We start from the raw sequence: 24,111 nt of genomic DNA on the forward strand, positions 1-24,111 counted from the left end.
ATGGAAAAAAAGACAGTCTCTTCAATAGATGGTGTTGGGAATATTGTACAGCCACATGCAGAAGAATGAAACTGGATCATTTCCTTACACCACACACAAAAAGAGACTCAAAATGGATGAAAGACCTCAATGTGAGACAGGAATCCATCAAAATCCTTGAGGAGACCACAGGCAGCAACCTCTTTGACCTCAGCCGCAGCAACTTCTCCCTACACACACTGCCAAAGGCAAGGGAAGCAAGGGCAAAAATGAACTATTGGGACTTCATCAAGATAAAAAAGCTTTTGCACAGCAAAGGAAACAGTCAACAAAACCAAAGACAACAGATAGAACGGGAGAAGATATTTGCAAATGACATATCAGATAAAAGGCTAGTATCCAAATTCTATAAAGAACTTATTAAACTCAACAACCAAAGATTAAATAATCCAATCAAGAAAAGGGCATAAGACATGAACAGACATTTCTTCAAAGAAGACATCCAAATAGCCAACAGACACATGAAAAAGTGCTCCAAATCACTTGGCATCAGGGAAATACAAATCAAAACCTCAATAAGATACCACCTCACACCAGTCAGAATGGCTAAAATTAACAAGTCAGGAAATGACAGATGTTGGTGAGGATGTGGAGAAAGGGGACCCCTCTTACACTGTTGGTGGGAATGCAAGCTGGTGCAGCCACTCTGGGAAACAGTATGGAGGTTCCTCAAAAAGTTGAAAATAGAGCTACCCTATGACCCAGCAATTGCACTACTGGGTATTTACCCCAAAGATACAAATGTAGTGATCCAAAGGGGCACGTGCACCCCAATGTTTATAGCAGCAATGTCCACAATAGCCAAACTATGGAAAGAGCCTAGATGTCCATCAACAGATGAATGGATGTGTGTGTGTGTGTATATATATATATACACACACACACACACACACACACACACACACATATTGTGTATATGTATATATACATATACACAATGGAATATTATGCAGCCATCAAAAAGAAAACCGAAATCTTGCCATTTGCAACAACTTGGATGGAATTAGAGGGTATTATGCTAAGTGAAGTTAAGTCAATCAGAAAAAGACAAGTATCATACGATCTCACTGGTATGTGGAATTTAAGAAACAAAACAGGATCATAGGGGAAGGGAGGGAAAAATAAAACAAGATGAAATCAGAGGAGACAAACCATAAGAGACAATTAATCATGGGAAACAAACTGAGGGTTGTTGGAGGGATGGTGGGTGGGAGAATGGGGTAGTTGGGTGATGCAAGAGGAGGGCACTTGATATAATGGCACATAGGGGTATATGATATATGAGCCTCATAGGGGAAAGGAGGGAAAAGTGAAACAAGATGAAACCAGGTAGGGAGACAAACCATAAGAGACTCTTAATCTCAGGAAACAAACTGAGGGTTGCTGGAGTGGTGGGGGGTGGGAGGGATGGGGTGGCTGGGTGATGGACATTGGGGAGGTTATGTACTATGGTGGGCACTGTGAATTGTGTAAGACTGATGAATCACAGACCTGTACCCCTGAAACAAATATTATGTTAATTTAAAAAAATTTTAAAAAAAAAGGAAAATTTACAAGATAGGGAAAGAATCAAGAGCTCTGACTTAGATATATTAAGTTTAAGATGGTTATTAGATACAGAAAGGGAAATGTCACAATGGGAGTTGGAGATGAATATGGAAATTCAGGAGATATCTTGGTTGATGTAAGTTTGAGAATCATTAGCATTTAGTTGGTTTTTAAAGTTATGAGTACAGATGAGATCACGTATGAAGAAAAGTGAGAAAAAGAAGTGAAGGAAGCCCAGAACAGACTTTTATAACTTGGTGTGATTATGCCCTGCCCATGGGGAGGCTAAAGACAGGAATGCGGGAAGAAGGATTACCCTTGAAAGATGCTGAAGCAGCAGTGAAGAGGGAAAAACTGTTGAGTGTGATGGGACTAGAAAGCTCTTTAGAAAAAAAGATATTTATATCATAGAGTTAAGAGCATTTCCTATAACTGTGATAATGTGGAAATAATCTTTTTGTCCAAAAAGAACAGGATAATTAGATACATTAAGATAATGATAAAGTACAACCATTAAAAATTAGTATTTTGGAAATTTTCTAATGACATGGCAAAGTGTTCATTAATGCTGAATGTCTAAAGCACAATATAAAAGTAAACTAGGATTGGGGCACCTGCCTGGTTTAGTTGGTAGAGTATGTGACTCTTGATTTTGGGGTTGTGAGTTCAAGCCCCATGTTGGGTGTAGAGCTTACTTAAAAATTTTTTTTAAATATTTGTTTTAAATTAAAAAGTAGGGGTGCCTGGGTGGCTCAGTCAGTTAAGGGTCTGCCTTCCGCTCAGGTCATGACCCCAGGGTCCTGGGATCAAGCCCCACATCAGGCTCCTTGCTCAGCAGAGAGTCTGCTTCTCCCTCTCCCACTCCCCTTGTGCCCAGTCTCTCCCTTTCTCTCTCAAAAATAAAATAAAACAAACAAATAAAATCTTTAAAAAAAAATAAAAAGTAAACTAGGCTCTTTCTTTGCATTTTTCTTTGTATCCACCTATCCTTCTAATTATTCACTTATATATGGATATTTGTATAAATGCATGCATATATCTATGAAAAATGTTTCATAATATTAGTAATTCTTATCACTCAATTATGGGCTAAGAGGTGATTTTGGTTGTCTTCCTCATATTTTTTATAATGAGACTCACTTTTATAATTAGGAAATGAGGAAAAAAACCTTCAAAACATCTAAGGTCAAAGCATTTATTCCTAAGTAGGAAGTTACTTTTTCTGCCTTACTTCTAAATTCTTTGCTATGACAGAAGTCCATTAATTCATTTATGGTTTTAGAATAACATAAGCTAGAAAAAGATATTGTCAGTGCCTCTTCATTGTGCCACATATTTGTTCATTATAAGTGCTTATGAATAAAAAGTGATCAAGAAATACCCATGGGGCACCTGGGTGGTTAAGCATCCAACTCTTAGATTTCAGCACAGGTCATGATCTTAGGGTTTTGAGATTGAGCCCCGTGTCAGGCTCCGTGCTGGGCGTGCAGCCTGCTTAAGATTCTCTGTCTCTTTCTCCCTCTGCCCCTCCCCACTCCTCTCCCTCTCTCTCCCCATCTCTTTTTTTTTTTTTTTTTAAAGATTTTATTTATTTATTTGAGAGAGAATGAGAGAGAGCATGAGAGGGGAGAGGGTCAAAGGGGGAAGCAGACTCGCGTTAAGTGACTGCCTTCAGCCCAGGTCATGATCCTGGAGTCCCAGGATCGAGTCCCACATTGGGCTCCCCGCTCAGTGGCGAGTCTGCTTCTCCCTCTGACCCTCTCCCCTCTCATGCTCTCTCTCATTCTCTCTCAAATAAATAAATAAAATCTTTAAAAAAAAAAAAAAAAAAGAACCACAATAATGGTTACTCAACACACACTATATAGCCCAGGGGATTCCCAAGTTACCAAGGTATTCAAGATCCAGGAATGAGGCCCTAAACCACCTACAAAAGGCTTGTACTAAGACAGTATCATCATCATCTTAGTTGGTAGTACCAAAGACCCATTGCCAAGAATGAGTAACTATTCATGTAGCCCTTAAAAAGCCTAAATAACCTTGGTTCAAGCAATTTTTAGTTGTAAAGAAAAAGCTGTCACTATATAAAAGCGGCAAAGGATAAAATAGCAAAACCCAGAAAAATTAAATTCACTTTATAAATTTATGCAGCCTTAAAAAAAGTAAGTTTTATCTAAAATGATTGCTGTTCTCCCCTGTAATTTTTCTGTGTGTAATAAAGAGCCAATTATCTTTAAAGGTGACAGCTTCTTTCCCTGAAATTTCTAGGAGTATTCACAGGCTTTCACAATAAGATACAACCTGATACTCAATTATGTACAACTTATTACATTAACATTTTTTTTTTTTTTTTTTTTTTTTTTACATTAACATTTTAGGTAAATCAAATATTAAACTTTACTTGGGGTACTGTTTTTTTTTACACTAAGTTTTGTGTTTCTCCCAAAAATATAAATTTCTAACCTTTTCATCACTGGTAGTAGACTCTGGGTGAGGTAAAGGACTATCCTGGTGAGTTGTTTCTACAACAGAAGGCTCCTCAATTTTGCTTCTTATGATGGGTGTTGCAAGAGGGGATAAATCTAGAGGCATCTAAAATACAAACATTAAAGAAAATATCAGAAGTTCAAAATGTGCCAGTGTATCTAAAATAAGAAAGCAAGAAGTGTAAGCTATGACTATTGTTTTGTTAGAAATACTCTTAATTTCATGGTTAATAACATACTTTTTTAATGTCGTCTTCTGAGGCTTTCTTGAATTCATTCTCAAATGGACTTGCCAACTCATTAAACAAACCCACTTCTTCACAGTTTTTCAAGAATCTTGTTGGTGTTGGGGTCTGATCTGAAATAAATGTCAAGAAGCAATCCCATAGATTTAAATATCATACAGGACCCTGAAATACAGCTAGTAAGTTAACAAATTAGCAGGATTGGTTCAGTCAGCTGTTAATTCTCTCTTTGGAAAGACCTCTTCCTTTAAAGCAAACAAAATTTGGTTAAGTTTTTGTTGCAGTTCAAGATATTTCCTCCAACTTTATGAACCAAAGAAGTATGAGAAAAAAGTCCTTCTTGTTCCTTAGTCCAGACCTTCTCTCTTAGTAGAATGACATAAGCATCTTCTACTCAGAGATCAACTATTATCATTATTTAGAGCAGTAAGAATTTTTAAAAATTTACATTATTAAAAATTATGATTGTTTAAAATACATGCAGTTTGGGGAAAACTAGGACAAGAGCATGTATATTCATTCACTCTAGCTTGGACCTTCCACTAGTGTTCATAATCTATTACGAAAGCAAGCTCAAGATAAAACAGAATTTTTAGTAGGTAGATCAAAATACTACAAGGAAGAAAAAGAAGGTTAAAATAAGAGCCCTAAAACAAAAACAAACCAAAACAAAACCCTCCTTTATCACTATCCACAGAAGCCAATTTTCTATTTTAATGCATTTTTCAAGCTTGGAACAAGGGGCTATATAAGTTACATATTTATGGAATGTTCTACCTTAATCTCTAGGCAGCAGAGGAACAGTCAACTCTACTTTCTCACAACGTGAAATATTTTAACTATACTTGATTATGTACTCATGCTATGTACATTAACACATGTACTGGTTATGGAATAAATACTAGTTAAGGTCCATGTTGAATGAAAAATAGTATACTTATGGATTTTGCCTATTTGTCTTATTATTTGCCAGGCTATTTATTCATATTGACCAGAGCTGGTGGCACACTGAAATTCTATTCACATTTTATGTATTTTAGGGCATCAAGTTATAGGTTTTATCAGGAATCTAGTCTAAGCTAAATAAAAGTATAAGGATGACTCCTGGTTTTTATAAAATTAAAATTCATATATTTGTTAAATATTGTGTCCCCAGAATTGGCATTACTTATTATTTCATCTTTGCCCCACATGTATCTCGAGTACTAATATGCTTACTACATATAAATATATTTAACACCAAAATGACCTATATGTCATACACATTAGCTATAATGTAAGCCTATCTCAAACACGACTAGTATTATCTAAATTACTAAAGGGACTCTCTTGTGTCATCATTTTACCTATTAGTCTACAACATACATACTCACTAAACCCTCAAAAGACTTCTGAAATTTACTACAGCAAGGGCTCAGGGTACACATATCAGCTTAAGTCCATTATAGGTGAATTAGTAAAGTGAATATAAATTTGTCTCCTCTGTTCATAATGAAAGAGTTTGTCTATCTCAGCTCAACAAAAGGCTCCTAATGTGCGGTCAAGGGAGAGGAGAAAAGTCTTACAAATAAAATGCATATGCATAAAACATTGTTATCAGTGATTACCAAAATGATCAGGTGTGAGAAAAGGAAAGTCAATACAGGCACAACTGTTTAAACATGCAGTGGCTTATGGCTCTTGATCATCAAATATATACCACACACATCATGCATCATACTTATACAGTAATGCTAAACTACTAATTTCAACATGTTAGTAAAAAAATGGTTAAATGCTGTGTTTGAATGTGTTCTGTTTTTCTACTATAATAAAGGTAAACCAACAGGAAATTTCTAGAAACCAATCTCAAAACATTTTTGAGTTGAAAAGTTACAGATGTTGGTCTAGGGCAATAAATTTCAGACAAGCAAAGACCTTATTTATATCCCTAGGAGAGTGAACTGTCCAGGTTGTTGTTACTTTGTCTGACTACTTTTTTGGGTTCCAGCTCTTAATATCTGATGTACGATATTCTAAAGAAGTGCATACCTCACTCTTCTCTGCTTCCTTTTACTTATGGAACTAAAGAAATGCTCAACATGCTCTTTCATTTTTCCTAAGTAGTTTTTGACAAATTACCAACTTTTTGTTAACTCTAATTTTTTCATTACAAAAATTATGATACTGAAAGTACAGGAAAAACCATCTACCTCATTATCACTATAAAGGCTTGCATATGATAATTTAATCTGTATGTTGGGTAATAATTTCAAAATACTAATAATATTCAGATTTCAGGATTAATTCCAGACTGACAAATAGTATAACCCAAACTTCAAAAGAGAAAATAATAATTTAGGGTTGATTTTGAATACTTATGTGACTCTGTGGTTATGACACAAAAGGGTCTGAAATTTATATAAATATATTGTTTTATATAAAACTTTCTCTTCTTATAACAATACTTATAAAATATACAAAATGCAGTAAAACTATGCATATTATGTGTGTGTCCATATACATAGATGTGTGTACATATATATTTAAATACCAAAAAAGGGGCAGCTAATACAGCATGAAAGGACAATAAAACAATGCATGAAATTTTCTCTTTTCACATACTGTGAAAGATAATCATCTGCTTATGTGATACTGTATGTTCACAGGATCAAAACACACAAAAAAAGCACTGACTGACTTTAGGCCCCTTTACTGAGAGTATTTTTACTAACACAGATGTTTTAGTCCCAAAAGAAATATCAACAAAATCCTAGTGAACAAGTCTGCTAATTGATCCTTCTCCAACAGGAGGAGCTTGATCATTTCCTCTCTTCCCACAGCACTGCAAACCAGGTGTAAAAAGCTAAAAGAAACATTGACTAAACATCACATTAGTTCAATTATCAATTAAATGTAAACTTTGGAGATGCTATAAATGCTCCCGGGGTTCTAATTAACTTCCACAAAACATTGAAATCTACATTTGAAAACCACACAGAAAAGTGAAATGAATGGTCAGAAGTAAACATGGAAATGTAATGGGTAAAATACATGTTGCCAACATTTACTGTAAATGAAGTAATTGGAGTATCACCAGACTATATTATTTACAGAGAATACACAAAAATTGTGCACATTCCAGGTGAAATATGTATATAAGCTATTAATAAAAGCATATACTAACCAGCCACAATGACACTGTCATTACGTGCTGGACCAAATTTCAGTGTCATCTCATGTTTATGTTTATGGACAGCCAAATGATCCTCGTTGGTAAAACGCTGTGGCAAAAAGTTTTAAAATATAGTTAAGATTTTCAATTTGATCAAATAAGTAAAATGATAAGGAAATTCATTTCCACAACATGTAAAACCACCATTAACAATGAAACAGTTTGTTAACTATAAAAGAATCTATTGTTAGTATAAACATACAAGACTTCAAATAATTATAGAAAACCCATTACCCAAGAATAAACAATACTGATGTATTAATAAGTCACATAAATCATTTGAGAGCATTTAAAAATTAAACCTGAAGCAAAGAAACTTCATATAAATTTCATTTGGACACTAAAAATAGACCACTATTGATTTTTTTTGCCATATCATAGAACTATGTATTCCATGGTTCAGTGACTTTTGAAGAAAGTACTGTATTTACACAGACTTCAGGTTACTTACCACTTTTAAAATGAGAATTCTCTTATAAAAATATTACTCCTGGACAAATTAAGTAGTAAATTAGGTTCTTTATGTTACCACATTAAAAAAAAAATGCTTTTTTTATAATCCAGCAAAGAAATAGCAACCAATACAACAAAGCAGTTCATTTTAAAATAATGTCTGACATCAACCTTTATGAAGATGCTCCTTATCAAGCAGCAATTATAACTGAAAATAAGGAGAACTTACATTTTATTTCAGAGCAATAATTATAAAATGCCAAATTAAGATATAAACTCTCTAACCCTACATCCTTATTAAATAGGGATGTTAAGATTATGTATATTTGAACTTGGTTCCCCTAAACTATCCAAATGGGATTCCTGGGGTGCCTGGGTGGCTCATTCGGTTAAGCATCCGACTCTTGATTTCAACTCAGGTCATGATCTCAAGGTCGTGAGACTGAGCCTCGAGTCATTGGGGTGGGGGCGGCTCATGCTCAGCGGGGAGTCTGCTTGAGATTCTCTTTCTCTCCCCCACCCCTCCCCCAGCTTGTGCGTGAGCTTTAAAATAAATAATCTTTAAAAAAAACACCAAACAGATTCCTTCTCTTATAGAAATATTACTCCTGGACAAATTAAGTAAATCAGGTTCTTTATGTTACCATATTTTAAAAAATGCTTCCTATAATCCAGCAAAGAAAGAACAACCAATATGATAACAAAGCAGTTCATTTAAAAATAATCCAGCTCTTTCCCAACCAAGTACTAGCTTTGTAACTACTGCTTTATCATTACAAGAATCCTTCCCAAATTTGGAGGAAGTAGTAGTTGTCTTTCAATAAACTGCTGAATAACAGCTCTTAGAGAACGAACATATGTGTAGAGTTTATAGAATAATGTAGGCATTATTTCATTATTTTCCATTAGAGTTTTAAATATACGTGTATTACATTCCACACTAAAAGTATCTTAAAGCAGGATTCACTTTACATCTAAAGAACCTAACAATGTAGTTTCTCCATGAAGGTAATAGTTAACACTTGTGAATAAACGCATTTTGGTAGAGGTCATAATTAACAGATAAGAACCTGGAAAGTTATCTCCTAGGAATTTATTCTACAACTATTCTCTGCTTGGATTGGTTTGACCAAATATCTAAATATCCAAATCAAAGAGGAACCAGATATAGAATTGTACAAAACGTGAAAATTGTACCAAGACTGATCCTCAGTGAAAAGGAACAGCTAAAAGGGCCCTAAAAAAACATTCAAGATCATATGAATATTAAAAGGGTGAATGCAAGAAATATGAATTTACAAAGTTTAATATATGATCTATAGATCAAATTTACCAAAATGCTATTTATTAAGAGATTTTTGATCTTATGATATTATTGATGTACTTGGATAAAATACACTGAAACTGGCACTTGATAATAGATGAGTTTAACCTTAGCTATCACTTGAAATAATTTATTTACCTCTAACAAGAAACTTAAAACAAACAAACAAAAAAACAATGTCAAAGGCCATCTTGTCAAAAGGCAGTCACCAGGAAAAGATATACATATACATATATATATATATATATACAGATACATACATGAATGAATGAAATAAACTTTTTCAACAAATACTTATAAAATAGCTACTACTATATGCTAAGATAAAATTTTTGCAGAATCTATTTGAATTGCTTTCTGAGCCAAATTAAAAAGTTTATTTTAAAAATAAGTTTTGTAGAAAAATAATGATACTAGTAGTATAACAATATATTAAACATATTAAATTCATAATTTCTTTCTTCCAGGCAATTTACAGCACAACTCCAATGCAAAATACACAGTATTTTGTTAAACAACAAGACTTTGAGCATACAGCTGAGTCAACGATGGGAAAGGCAGTCAAGAAAGGTAGGATGGATAACCATCTCTCTTATAAAGTTAAAAAGGAAGGGTAACCTGACAGATGGAAGGGAGGTAAACCAATTGCTTTTATAATGAATTGAAACTCTGATATCTGAGAGATCTGTGTTTCTAAGGCTTGAACACTCACCAGAACTAACTTCCTAAGAAGTCAGTCATTCTGCATTTAATACATGCATTCACATCCATGATATAGATCTTTTTCCTATTTAACAGAATAAATAGGTACAACTAAGTTATAAAGCCATAAAGCCAATAGCTCATTTTACTGCTTCTTTTACTAGTTTGAAGGAATCTATTCAACGACAGGAAGTTAGACACACACACACATTTACACACCTCCAGTGAAACTTTAGACTAAATAAAATGAATCTTTATCTCCTTTGTAAAACAGCTTATAATGTATAAACATTCTATGTAGAAATAATTTTCAATGAAAGCATCACCAAAAGCAAAGATATTAACACATAAAATAGAAGAGTTGCAATGTTAAATTAATCTTTCACTAAATTATCACACTTTGTCTCTTTCACCAAATTCAGTGGAACATTACTTTAAAACAAATGTGATTAACAGAACTCTTTCTGTGAAATACCTAATAGTGACTGAGGCACATAAAAACATTTTTTAATAGCAAGAAAAAACAGTTAAAATTCTTTGCATTGATTTCTATAGGTCTCTCTCCAAAATAACATTATCAACAAAATGTATTTTAAAAAATTTAAAATTTGAAAATTTAAATTTAAGTGCATTAAAGCTAAAATTCAAATTTGGAGTAATATCAATACTTACGACAAAAAAATAACTTGTACCACCACCACCAAATTGGTGCTTCTAAAATCAATTCTTATTTGAACTTTCGATTTCTTAAGAAATACTATTCACAAAAAATTCTGGGAAGTGTAGTTTTTTTAGCTTTCTTGAATTTATAGAAAAATGAATATCTAATATATCTCCAAAATATATGTCAAATGACTCTATTTCTCTATATTGTCCACTATTAGCACCTAGACAAAGCCACCATTATCTCTCACCTGACAGCTGTCAGTCTCTATTCCCCGTTTCCACTCTTAGCTCAGTAATGGCTTTCATTGCTCTGTGAATAAAGCCCAAACACTTTATCACAGTCTACAAAGCCCTACAGGGTATGGACTATTTTATTCTACCTGACAGAATCTCTTACTCTTACCCTTGTTGGTCACTATATGCTCCAGCCACAATAGTCGTCTTTCTGTTTTTAAATACACCCAAACCCATTCCCTCCTTAGAAGCTTTATATTTGTTGTTCCTTCAGTTTGAAAAACTTCCTCCAGAGCTCTGCTCCTACATTTTCATGTCTTAATTCAAATGTCACCTTATCAGAGAGGCATTCCCTGACAAACCTATCTAAGTAGCACCAACCCTGTAACTTCCTATCTTTACCCTGGTTCAACATTTTTAGATATATATCATGAAAATTAAGATCATAATGAGATACCACTACATCCTCACCATAATGACTAAAATTAAAAGACTATCCAGAACAATCTCAAAAAGGAGAACTAAACTGGTGAACTTACCTTACCTGACTAGAAGCATTACTGTAAAGCTAGAGTAATCAAGACATTGTGGTACTAGATAAAAGTTGACAGACTGATGAAAGGAACAGAGTAGAAAGCTCAGAAATAGACCTACACTTATACCATAATTTGATTTTCAATAAAGGAGCTGAAGCAAATTAATGGAGAAAGAAAAATCTTTTCAACAAATGATGTTCGAATATCTGAAAAACCATGTGGAAAAATGAATTCAAGATGAAACAGAGGCCTAAATGAAAAACAAGCTTTCAGCAAAAACAAAGGAGAATAATGCCTTTGTGACTTAAAGGTAGGCAAAGATTTCTTAGGCAAGTCACAGAAAGCAACAACCATAAAAGAGAAAAAATTAATACATTAGACTTCATTAAAATTAGATCTGTGGATCAAAAGCTTTTATCACGAAAACTGAGATGCAAACCACAGACTTGGAGAAACTATTTGACAATGGACTGGTATCCAGGATATATAAAGAACTCTTACAAGTTAATAATTAAAAGAAAGACAACCTGACTTTTAAAAACAGCAAAAGATTTGAAGAGATATGTCACAAAAAATAATGCAAATGGCCAATAAGCACATGAACAAGTGCTCATCTTTTCATCAAAGAAATGCAATTTAAAACCACATGATATATCACTATACACACAAGGAAAATGGCTAAAATTAGAAGACTGCCAACACCAAATGTAGGCAAAGAAATGGCACAAGATTCATACACTCCTGGTGGAAAGTGCATCCATTTTGGAAAACAGCTTGGCAATTTCTTCAAAAGTAAATATATATCTAACATACGATCGCATCATTTCATTCCTATGCATTTACCCAAGAGAAAAGAAAGCATGCATCCATACCAAAGACTTGTACACAATTATACCAGCTTTATCTGTAATAAGTAAAAACTGGAAATAAGCCAAATGTCCACAACTGCATAATAATGAAATATTACTCCTCAATGAAAAGGAATTAACTATTGGTCACATAACATGGGGAAATCGCAAATTAATTATAAGGAACAAAAAATGCCAGACAAAAGTACATACTGTATGACTCTACATAAAATTCTAGAAAATGCAAACTAATCTATAGGAACATATGGCAGAGTAGTGTTTTACAACAGCAGGAGCAGTAACAACTGGGCATGACAAAACTTTTGGGGTGAGGAGTATGTTCTCTATCTTAATTATGGTGATGGTTTTATGAGCATATATACATTAAAACATGAAATTGTGTAAGTATGTGCAGTATATCAATTATACCTCAATTTAAAACATCAACTAAAAACAAGTAAGAACCAATGAAACACTAATGCTTATTTATGATTTATAGTTTGTGTATTTAAGTACTCTGTAATTTGGCTACACATTAAATTTATGCTTTCATTTCTTGTGTCTATAGTTATTTTAAAGTTAGAATTATTATAACAGCAACAGATTAATAATTTAATGGCCTGTTAAAAACACTGAAATATTTTTTGATACAATGTAGAAAGATTATTTTCTGAAAATGCTTTCATACATGCTCTGAAGATGTTAGACTTAGGTACATTAAGAACATTAATGCATTAGTGACACTGTCAGAGGTAAATATTAATTTCATAAGAGTTCAGCAAGTAATATAATTTTCAAACAAGATAATGTATATTTGATTTCCAATTAAGCAATTTACAATTATTTTCAACCAATAATGGTCAAATGAAGATACTATTAAGCCCTGGATTTTGTCTAGGTATTCACCTTTCCATTACAAGACTTCTAACTTTTTTTTTCCATATTAGATTGTGTTTTTAAAAACTCAAATATACTATTGAGGAAAAAAAATTTCTTCCCAAAATTTTTCTGGGTTATTTACATTCTAACTCCAAAATTTTACAAAAAATTGTAGGAGAATCCTTTTAATGACAACATAAACTTTCATCAATGTTTTAATAAATATGAATATACAAAATGATTTAAAGTAATTTATATATTACCTGGCCACATCCAGGGGCAGTGCATAGAAAGGGTTTGTCATCACTCATATTCCACAGGTCCTTGTACTGCCTATAATAAAACATTAAGCAATGGCTTAGTGTTTTACAGTACAGATTTTTATTTATTTGTTTTTAAAGATCATTTATTTTTGAGAAAGAGAGAGTGAGCGAGCGTGCGCACCAGCAGGGGGAAGGGCAGAAAGAAGCAGACTCCCCGCCGAGCCAGGAGCCCGATGTGGGACTCGATCCAAGGAACCTGGGATCATGACCTGAGCTGAAGGCAGACGCTTAACCAACTGAGCCACCGCGCCCCGACAGTACAGATTTTTAAATAAAGAATAATTTTAAATGTAATATTATATGATTTTCACTAAGCTTATTACTTTTTCTATTTCAGTGTGAAATAAAATACTTTTACTGACATTTTAGCTCTATTTCCCTTCCATCTTTTTATAATGAGTAGACAAATACATGTAACATGCAGATTTTACACTACAGAAAAAAAAGGGTTAGGAACCTTGGGTCTATTAGGCTAAATCTTTCCTGTTCAATAGTTTAAGTGAATAAAGAATGAAGTAATTGGAAAAATCACCACTTTAATGTCCAATGAAATAATGGATCTAGGTCACATGATAAAACCATTAAGAAAAAAAGGTGACGGGAGCTTTATAATGAACTCACAGGTCAATCTTAAAATTAACATCACTAAGAGTGGGATAATTAGACAGTATGTGCCACCTGATATGACACAATAGAAAGCATGAGAAGTATTCTTGGGCGGGGGTGGGGTGGTGGGGTAGTGGGGTGTGCGTGTGTGTGTGTGTGTGTGTGTGTGTGGACAGTATGGGGATTCAAACCTGAACTTAAGCATCTCTAGATTCAGCTAGAGGAAATACAGGAGAAACCTGTCAACACTATCTGGAAGCAATCAGCCAAATTCTATGACAAAGACCTGGTCACTTCAACAAATAAATGTAATGGAGAACTAAAAAAGAGAAGAGCAGGTGGAAACTGTTATAGATAAAGGAGATTTAATAAACATACTAACCAGCGGTGCCTGGGTGGCTCAGGTGGTTAAGGGGCTGCCTTAGGCTCAGGTCATGATTCCAGGGTCCTGGGATTGAGTCCTGCATTGGGCTCCCTGCTCTGCAGGGATGTCTGCTCTCCCTCTCCCTCTGCCCCTGTCACTCGTGTGCTCACTCTCTCTCTCTCTCTCTAATAAATAAAATCTTTAAAAAAAATAAAGATACTAACGAAATGTAAATCCTTTTTGGATCCTGATTTGAACAAAATAACTATAAAAAGAAATTTGTGAGTAAAGATTATTTTCCTATATTTGATTTAGACTTAAAGTTCCCAATCATTCTTTCCAACAACTTGTAGGTTTTAAATTTTATCTTGGCTTTCTTTCTAGAAATTATATATAACAACTGTATTTGACTCAATTAAAAATCCGGAAACATTGTTCCTTTTTCAACATTAGCTTGTTAACCATTCAAAGCAATGTTTCCCAAAGCATCTTCAACAGGGATCACAATAGTTATTACAGAAAAAAGGTATGTAATCAAACAGTTTTGGGAAATGCTGGAGTACATTTTCTTTTATAGGACTTTTCAGAGCCTTTAATATGTTCAAGTGAAATGACTAGAGGAGCACCTAGAATATGGCATTTTTGACACATCCATTTGCTATTCAAAATGCTTTGTCATAGAACATCTCATGGGACTAGTATTATTCGGAACTCTAGAAATCAAACCCTAAAATATGTTTATGTTTGTCATAGTTAAGTGCATTTTGATGTTCTATTTGATAATTTAAAGACATAATAGGGGGCGCCTGGGTAGCTCAGTTGGTTGAGCATCTGCCTTTAGCTCAGGTCATGATATTGGGGTCCTGGGATCGAGCCCCGCTGTTGGGTTCCCTGCTCAGCAGGGAGTCTGCTTCTCCCTCTCCCTTTGCCCCTTCCCCAGTTTGTGCTCTCTCTCAAATAAATAAAATCTTAAAAAAAAAAAAAAAAGACATAATAGGAGTAGCAGCTAAACTAATACACTGGATAAGTTTTTTTTTTAAATTATCGAAAAAAATACTGAAATATTTATCAAGAAATAACTATGAAAATTTTTATGATCTAAAATATGAAAAATTGGTAAACATACCAAATAATGCATACATACCTGGCAGAATTCACATGTAACTTGAATTTCATTAAGTTGAACAACTTATCACGTCCTCTTTTTCATGGCAAGGATACTGAAAAACAAAGTGGTTTCACACTGTTAAAAATAGTTCTGAAACACTACTTGAAACAAAGGAAATAAAAACACCTGAATAATTTTACTCTTTGGACTACTGCCAACCCCAAACCCTGTCACTCTTAAGAATCTTTATAAGAGGTAATACTGCTCCTACAACATGAACACCCATATGAATGCCTTAAACATAGGTATGTATATATCCAACTCCATCACAGAGGGTAAAAGGAGAAAAAACATTTAATTCAGCCTTAGAGCTGTGGTTGAAAGACAGCTATTAAAAGAGTAAAACTCCTGACTTTGGAAGTCTGATGAAAAAGAGGAGACGCAGAATTTTAGAACATCTATTTGGAAAGTTTTTAACTTCTTAAAATATATAGTCAGAGGTGATCAAGTTCTCAGCCTAATTCATCAAAATTCTATTTGTCCTGTAACATAATTGGTCTATATAAGCATCTCCCTCTTCACAGCCTTATAACTTATTTATTTGATATCAGGGTTTTTTTTTTTAAAGATTTATTTATATATTTGAGAGAGAGAGAAAGGGAAGGTGAAGAGGGAGACAATATCCAAGCAGACTCCCTCTGAGTGCAGAGTTGGACATGGGGCTTGATCTCATGACCCATGAGCTCAGAAGCTGATGAGTCGGATGCTTACCCGACTAAGCCACCCATGCGCCGCTGGTATTAGTTTAAGAACAAGTACATGTTGAAACTATCCAGGTCAGTGGCCCATTTTAAAAACTCTGCTGGGGTGCCTGGCTGGCTCAGTTGGAAGAGCATGTGACTCTTGATCTCGGGGTTACAACTTCTAGCCCTACACTGGGTGTGGAGATTACTAAAAAAATAATAATAAATAATTCTGCAAATACTTCATCTTACATTCACTGAAACTCCATCCAATGGTGAAGAGTAACTATATGCTTATTCAAATAAGACAGTGATGCATAGAGAAAAAATTATTTTTCATAATTTTGCTTATAAATGTGGTATCAAGAATGTCTTGCTCAGAAAAACTGGACAATTCCTGTGGGGAAATGTATAAATAGCCACAGTTCTGAGTCTTGGAGGTATGGGTAATTTGGTATAGGAGATAGGAAGAAGAAAGTTTTTTCCCTGGTTTCCAGGAAAACCTGTATCTGGTAGGGTTCTATTCCTCCGTTCACATCCAACTTTACCATGCTGTCCGTGAGAAAAGGGAAAAGAACACTAGAATAATCCAAAGGAAATCTATAAAAGTTATGCTTCTGTCATTACCCACAGAACGTGAGCTTAATGAGGGCAAGGAACTTAACTTTGGGTTAACTACCTAAAACAGTGCCTACCTACAGCAGCATTTACTCATTAAATATTAAGGAATGAATAAATAGCCATATGATATGAACAAATCAAGACTTGTTCAAGACTAAATAAGTTTAGTCTACCTCAAAAAACTCTTCTAAAACCAGTAAGAAAATGCAGTTCATATTGCTATGAAAAATCAAAGCAAAATTTAAATTCAGTTAAGTTCAAGAAACATTTAAACACCAAATATATGCCAAGACACAAAGATGAAAAAACAGTCCCTGCACCTGAGAGACTTTTAGTCTAGCAGAAGGGAATACAGAAATAAAATTTCAACTCCTTTGGTAAGAATAGAAGTTAACACACTATGAGAATACAAAGGTAGTGCAGGGACCAAACTGAGAGTTCCAGGAATGCTTTCTGAGTGAAGCAGCCTGTGGTACCCTTTTCTCTCTCATCTTTTCCACTCCCCCACCACAACTGTCCCCTTTCTCCACAAAAGAAGTTCCTTACCTACACATCAGCCTATTTCCTAGCCAACCAATAAAAACTTCCATTCCTTATTACGATTTTCTAAAACCTAGCTGAGGTAGTTGTAAATACAACAGCTGAAGCACCTTGAGACATAAATGACGGTATATGTTTTAGGAGGCTTAAATGCTATCTCTTCCTTAAACTGAATCTCAAGTCTCTACATCTAGGTTTATGTCCCCCCCTTTTTTTTAAATAAAGATTTTATTTATTTGAGAGAGAACACAAGTCGGGGAGGGGGGTGCAGAGGGAGAGGGAGAAGCAGACTCCCTGCTGAGCGGGGAGCCTGATGCAGGGCTCCATCCCAGGAGCCTGGGATTGTGACCTGAACTGAAGGCAGATGCTTAACTGACTGAGCCACCCAGGTGCCCCCATGCTTATCTCCCTTTTACAGCAAGGTTAGAAATATGCTCACAGGGAAAGGAGGCTCTGTTAAACTCCAAGTTGTTGGAGAATTCAATGACTATAGAGAATTGTTAATATACCACACCACTCTTTGGCAAGCATCCAAACCTATACTGGTAGAAGAATCACTGTCATAAAGAATACACAAGAGGGTTTTAGACAAAATTTAAAAGTCCTTTGGTTTCTCTAATCTCAGTCTTAACTCTTCTTCTAACAGTCCTTTATCTTCCTTGCTCTCATGATCTGGTGCCATCAGTTTCACCTTTTCTTCTTTCAGTCAACAAATATTTGAGTGTCCACTTTGGGCTTGGCACTCTGCCCGATGCTAGCGATGTAGTGGTGAACTAAGATAGGTACCTGCCCTCAAGAAGCTTCCAGGATTGTGAGGGAGTTCACATCAGCTAAGCAAGCATGCGGTGCAGACTTCTTTCGAGGTTCCTAAGACAATTCCATGTGTAAACATGTACATGTTCCCCTCAAAATGTTTCTCTATTTCACTGCTCTAAGGCATTTTATTTTAGAACCCCAAGCTTTAAGGTATACTTTGAATGTTGATATACTTTGAATTTTGTTACAACATAGCCAGAGCAAGTTCCACTATTAGGTATCCCATATAAATGATCAGTCTTACATAATTCTAAAAAACCTTTAAGGCAGAAGCTTGGGGTTCAGAAGGAGGTCACTGTTATTTCCTGATAATAATGAACTAAATTATACCCACTGAACTAAGACATAGTAAGGAACTTTAAATTTGCTCCCATAAAAATACAGAAGAGCAAAAACAAAAAATAGAAGTCACCTAAAATATCATTTATTGTTCAACATCCCACAGGGTACATATTCCAGTCTTACTAATGTATGGAGACATGTAGCTTTACAAATTGTAAAAGCAGGGTTACAACTTTCTTTAAAATACAATTACCTAAATTCTGCCACATCATTAAATAGTAATATCATTAAATACTAGATGTCATTTTTAATGGCTATATAGTATTCCACCATACAGGTTATGATATATTTTTAACTAATTCTCTGTTAGTGGATTTTTTTTTTTGCTTAAACCACTATTATTAGTGGATTTTTATCATCAACAAATATCCTTGATAACAAATCTCTGTGCAATATCTATAATAATTTTCACAGAAAGAATTTCTAGAAATGAAATGAAATTACTAGGTTAAAGAGCCCAGCATCTCTGGCATGTCTTCTAGGGCCAGTGCCATGTGGTGGTGGCCTGGTGGAGCAGGTCAAGCTGGAGGCAGGCATGGAGAGGACCAAGGTCTCCCAAGTGGCTGCAGAGCTTCAGTAGTACTGCACGCAGAATGCCTGCAAGGATACCCTGCCGGTAGGTGTTCCACCTGGAAGCAACCCCTTCCAGAAGCCCAGATCCCGTGCTTTATTCTAAAGACTTGTAGAGAAGAAGCTCACTGAGGATGTATTTAACTACAAAGTGATGAATGACTGCTTCCAAATCTCAAGAAAACACTTTTCTCCAGCCAAATGACTTTTAGGTATTTCAGACTTTTCTGTTGGTCTGGTCCTATAGTCAAAATTCTACAGAAACTGATGAGTTTCTATTCAGATAAGGAAACTGGATGAAGGAACAGATCATGTACCTTATATTCTTGATCTAGTCCCAACTAACTAACCTTGACAAATGAGGTCCCAAAGGGTGACTTACTCAAGGTAAGAAATGGGACAGTAACATTTTTAATGCTATATTGTGCTTGCCAGCTGATATGCCTTGCCATACATTATGTATATCAACTATTATAGCTTGCTATTCTACGCCTACCAACAATACAGAAACTTTATGTAAACCACTTCTAAAAAAAGTAGTGTAGAAAGACCCTTTAGGACTTTTGGAATTATTCAACAGACCTATCAAATAAAATCACACATAATATGAGATGCCAATAAGAAAATAGTAAAGAAGAACACTTCAAGGAACAATGAATAGAAGAAAGTGGGAGAAATTAACTCGCAAACCATTTCTTATAACTTAAAATACAAAAGCCAAGCCTCCATAAAAAACATATATAAGGATGTCTTTATGAAAAGCAGCTTAGACAGGCTATTGGGGAGCAGACAGTCCAGAGTGTCACTGCTGGGGAGGAGAGAGAAAATTGTTCATGGGAATGGAGAGTAGCTGGAGGGAAGTAGGAGGAGGCAACCATATGAGGTGAGGGATAGAGATGGTACCAGTCCAGCACAGGATACCAGGGCCCAAGCTGGAGAACATCTACGTGATGAGAAGGAGTGGGCCTGGTGGCAACAGGTGATTCATTATATACACACACAGGGATTGGCAGAATACAAAGATATATCAAGGATGTAGTGGGTAAAGGTAAATTCACACTATAGGTGATGGTAATTACACAGAATGAATCTTGGTAATCAGATGAAATTTCGAGATACTGGTGTGAACTCATGACTTTCAACAGAGATATAAAGGTACAGCAATAGAGATATGAAGGTATATATGATAATATGTGTGTATATATCTGCATATATGTTCATATATTTCCCTAGCTGTGTCTACTGAGAACACTGATACCCTCAAAGCAATATACCCGCTAGGCACCCAGATCTTGATGTCTAAATACCATTCTTTACCAAAAGGAACCTGGGCTCCTTCAAGAATTGTCTGGCTCCAGGGCTAGGGTAGGGCAAGTACAGGATGGGCCTTGAATATCTTTTGCAAGAAAATAAAGACTTGGTTACGAATTTGGCCATAAAGTGGTCAAATCTGAACAATGTCAGAATCAAAATAATGATAGTAATGGATCATATTCTGAATAAAATTGGATTCCATTAATCCATACTGATATAAAAGAATAAATTCAACATTCGATAAGACAGGACATTTATATCCTCCAAAATATCCCGTTAAAATATATTTTAATTACAAAAGTCTGGCAAATATTATGTTACTCAAATGATCCAAGTTAACAAAATCAGAAATAAGGAAAACCAATATCATGTACTCCAGTAGGATGCAATGAGAAGGGACACAGCATCACTTCTATGATAGTCATGTCAAAGATACATAAACCTGAATCTAATCATGAAAAATATTACACAGGGCACCTGGGTGGCTCAGTTGGTTAAGCGACTGCCTTCGGCTCGGGTCATGATCCTGGAGTCCCGGGATCGGGATCGAGTCCCACATCAGGCTCCCTGCTCAGCAGGGAGTCTGCTTCTCCCTCTGACCCTCCTCCCTCTCATGCTCTCTGTCTCTCATTCTCTCTCTCGCAAATAAAATCTTAAAAAAAAAAAAAAAATTACACAACCCCAAATTGAGGCAAACTCTTCAAAATAACTGGACTTTAATTTTCTAAGGTGCCCAAGTCATCAAACTCAAGGAAAGACTGATGAACTATTTCAGATGAAAAAAGATGAGTGAGACATGACAACTAACTGCAATGTGAATTCGAGACAAATCTTTTGCTATAAAAGGACATTATTGGAACAACTGGTAAAATTTAAATGTGATTTGCAGATTAGATGGTAGCAATAGATCAATGTCAATTTATTGATTTTCAGGGATGTATTGTGGTTTTGTAGGAAAATGTCTTACTGTAGAAAATAAAGTATTTGGGGTAATGGGACATCTTGCTGGCAACTCACTCTTAAAAGGTTCTGAACTAAAAAATTAAAAATGGAAAACTTATAGAAGTTCAAATTATAGTCATCTGCACTATAATAATATACTATATAACCATTATATAATTAGTGTTATGTAGTGTTTAGGAGTAGTTATGAGAAAAATACTATACAACATGGATTCTCTAACGATTCTCTGCTTGTTTCTGGTTTATAACTTTCATGTTATTGGATGTCAGAGAGTAAAAAAATCACTTCTATACTGCAAGGTTAAGAGAAAACAGAATCATGACAGAACAATTACCATACCTGAATAAAAACTCAAGAGATGATATCAATTACTTGTCCTAATAGTTCCTTTTTTTTTAATATGGAATGTGTTAAGCAAGATGATCTTTTAGGTCATAACATCAGAATTCAAAATGGCATGGGAATAGTATCATTCAAATGATTCAGCTGATAAAAATATTTGGTGTTGGGATGCCTGGGTGGCTCAGTCAGTTAAGCGGCTGCCTTCGGCTCAGGTCATGGTCCTGGGGTCCTGGGATCGAGTCCCACATCAGGCTCCTTGCTCAGCGGGGAGCCTGCTTCTCCCTCTGCCTGCCACTCCCCCTGCTTGTGCTCTGTCTCTCTCTCTCTCTGACAAATAAATAAAATCTTAAAAAAAAAAAAATACTTGGTGTTTCTTCAATCTCTATCAGAAGCAAAAAAAAAAAAGAAAGAAACCAATTTACTTCATAGAAAATAGGGTGGGTAAATGAAGCTTTAAAAATGGGAGGGAGTGGGGTGCTTGGCTGGCTCGGTCAGTGGAGCATGTGACTCTTGGTCTCAGGGTTGTGAGTTTGAGCCCCACATTGGGTAGAGAGATCACTTAAAAATAAAATCTTTTTTTTTTTTAAAGATTTAATTTATTTATTTGACAGAGAGAGACACAGCGAGAGTAGGAACACAAGTAGGGGGAGCAGGGGAGGGAGAAGCAGGCTTCCCGCTGAGCAAGGAGCCCGACGTGGGGCTCGATCACAGGACCTTGGGACCATGACCTGAGCTGAAGGCAGACGCTTAACGACTGAGCCACCCAGGCGCCCCTGAAAATAAAATCTTAAAAAAAATGGGAGGGAGCAAGTCAATTTCTGGTGATTAACTTCAAAAATTTCTAGATTCTTTTTTTAATTAAAATAGTTTAAGTTTTTTTATTTAAGTGATCTCTACACCCTATGTGGGCTCGAACTCACAACTCCGAGATCAAAAGTCGAACGCTCTTCCGACTGAGCCAGTCAGGCACCCCAAAAATCTCTGGATTCTAAAATGTTAATTTTACTGACCCTCTAGTTAGCCATAGAATTATAAATGTTATAATTTCTTACCTTTAAAGTATGTACTCAAGTTTCAAAGCAGATTTCTAAAATATGGATAATACTAAATGTTACAATGTATAGCATTCCCAAACATTTCTAATACAACTACTTTACAAAATGTATTTAGAAAATATCTGACTGCCTATTTTGTACCTTATGCCATATTAAGAATAAGAGATATGGACCCTCTTACACTGTTGGTGGGAATGCAACTTGGTACAGCCACTTTGGAAAACAGCGTGGAGGTTCCTCAAAAAATTAAAAACAGAGCTACCCTATGACCCAGCAACTGCACTACTGCGTATTTACCTTAAAGACACAGATGTAGTGAAAAGAAGGGCCATATGCACCCCAATGTTCATAGCAGCAATGTCTGCAATAGCCAAACTGTGGAAAGAGCCGAGATGCCCTTCAACAGATGAATGGATAAAGAAGATGTGGTCCATATATACAATGGAATATTACTCAGCCATCAGAAAAGATGAATACCCAACTTTTACATCAACATGGATGGGACTGGAGGAGATTATGCTAAGTGAAATAAGTCAGGCAGAGAAAGTCAATTATCATATGGTTTCACTTACTTGTGGAACATAAGGAATAGCATGGAGGACATTAGGAGAAGGAAGGGAAAAATGAAGGGGGGGAAATTGAAGGGAGAGATGAACCATGAGAGACTATGGACTCTGAGAAACAAACAGGGTTTTAGAGGGGAGGGGGGAGGGGGAATTGGTTAGCCCAGTGATGGGTATTAAGGAGGGTACATACTGCATGGAGCATTGGGTGTCATACGAAAACAATGGATCGTGGATCACCACATCAAAAACCAATGATGTATTGTATGGTGACTAACATAACATAATAAAATTAAAAAAAAAAAGAGTAAGAGATATGGAAAGAAAAAAAGAATAAGAAATATGGTCCTTGCCCTCAAAATCAGATTAGTAAGAACCAACAAGTATAATTCTGTGATATATATATAATAATAAAGATATACACAGGCACTATGGGAACATAGGGGATTAAGATTATGGAGCTGGTCATCTCTCCTCAGCACCCACACTCCCCCCCTTAGACAGCCTGATTACCAGTGAAGGGCAATCCTAGAATATCCATGACCCAGACATACCTGCCTCAGGTGAACCAGGGAGACACCAGGGGAGACACTTAAGTTAAGCCAATCAGATTACCTCTTCAGAAAATTTGTAAAAAGAAAAAAGCCAAACAGAGGTGGGCAGCAAA

The 24,111-nt window shown here is 35.4% G+C and overlaps 1 protein-coding gene across 3 annotated transcripts in view; it reads right to left on the reverse strand.

Moving 5' to 3' along the window:
- Positions 1–24,111, reverse strand: part of ATF2 (activating transcription factor 2) — an 85,552-nt gene that overhangs the window by 41,960 nt on the left and 19,481 nt on the right. For 2 of the 3 annotated variants that reach the window (XM_044913333.1, XM_021703359.1), the window contains 5 exons: positions 15,612–15,687; positions 13,438–13,507; positions 7,485–7,581; positions 4,313–4,431; positions 4,051–4,179 (listed from right to left, as the gene is read on the reverse strand). In XM_044913333.1, the coding sequence (XP_044769268.1) occupies positions 4,051–4,179; positions 4,313–4,431; positions 7,485–7,581; positions 13,438–13,507; positions 15,612–15,643 (447 nt within the window). In that variant the 5' untranslated portion in view covers positions 15,644–15,687. Of the gene's footprint in view, positions 1–4,050; positions 4,180–4,312; positions 4,432–7,484; positions 7,582–13,437; positions 13,508–15,611; positions 15,688–24,111 lie in introns of those variants that run through there. The other variant, XM_044913334.1, reaches the window with a different exon arrangement.

The sequence above is a fragment of the Neomonachus schauinslandi genome, chromosome 3, assembly GCF_002201575.2.
Source record: "Neomonachus schauinslandi chromosome 3, ASM220157v2, whole genome shotgun sequence".
Taxonomy (NCBI): domain Eukaryota; kingdom Metazoa; phylum Chordata; class Mammalia; order Carnivora; family Phocidae; genus Neomonachus; species Neomonachus schauinslandi.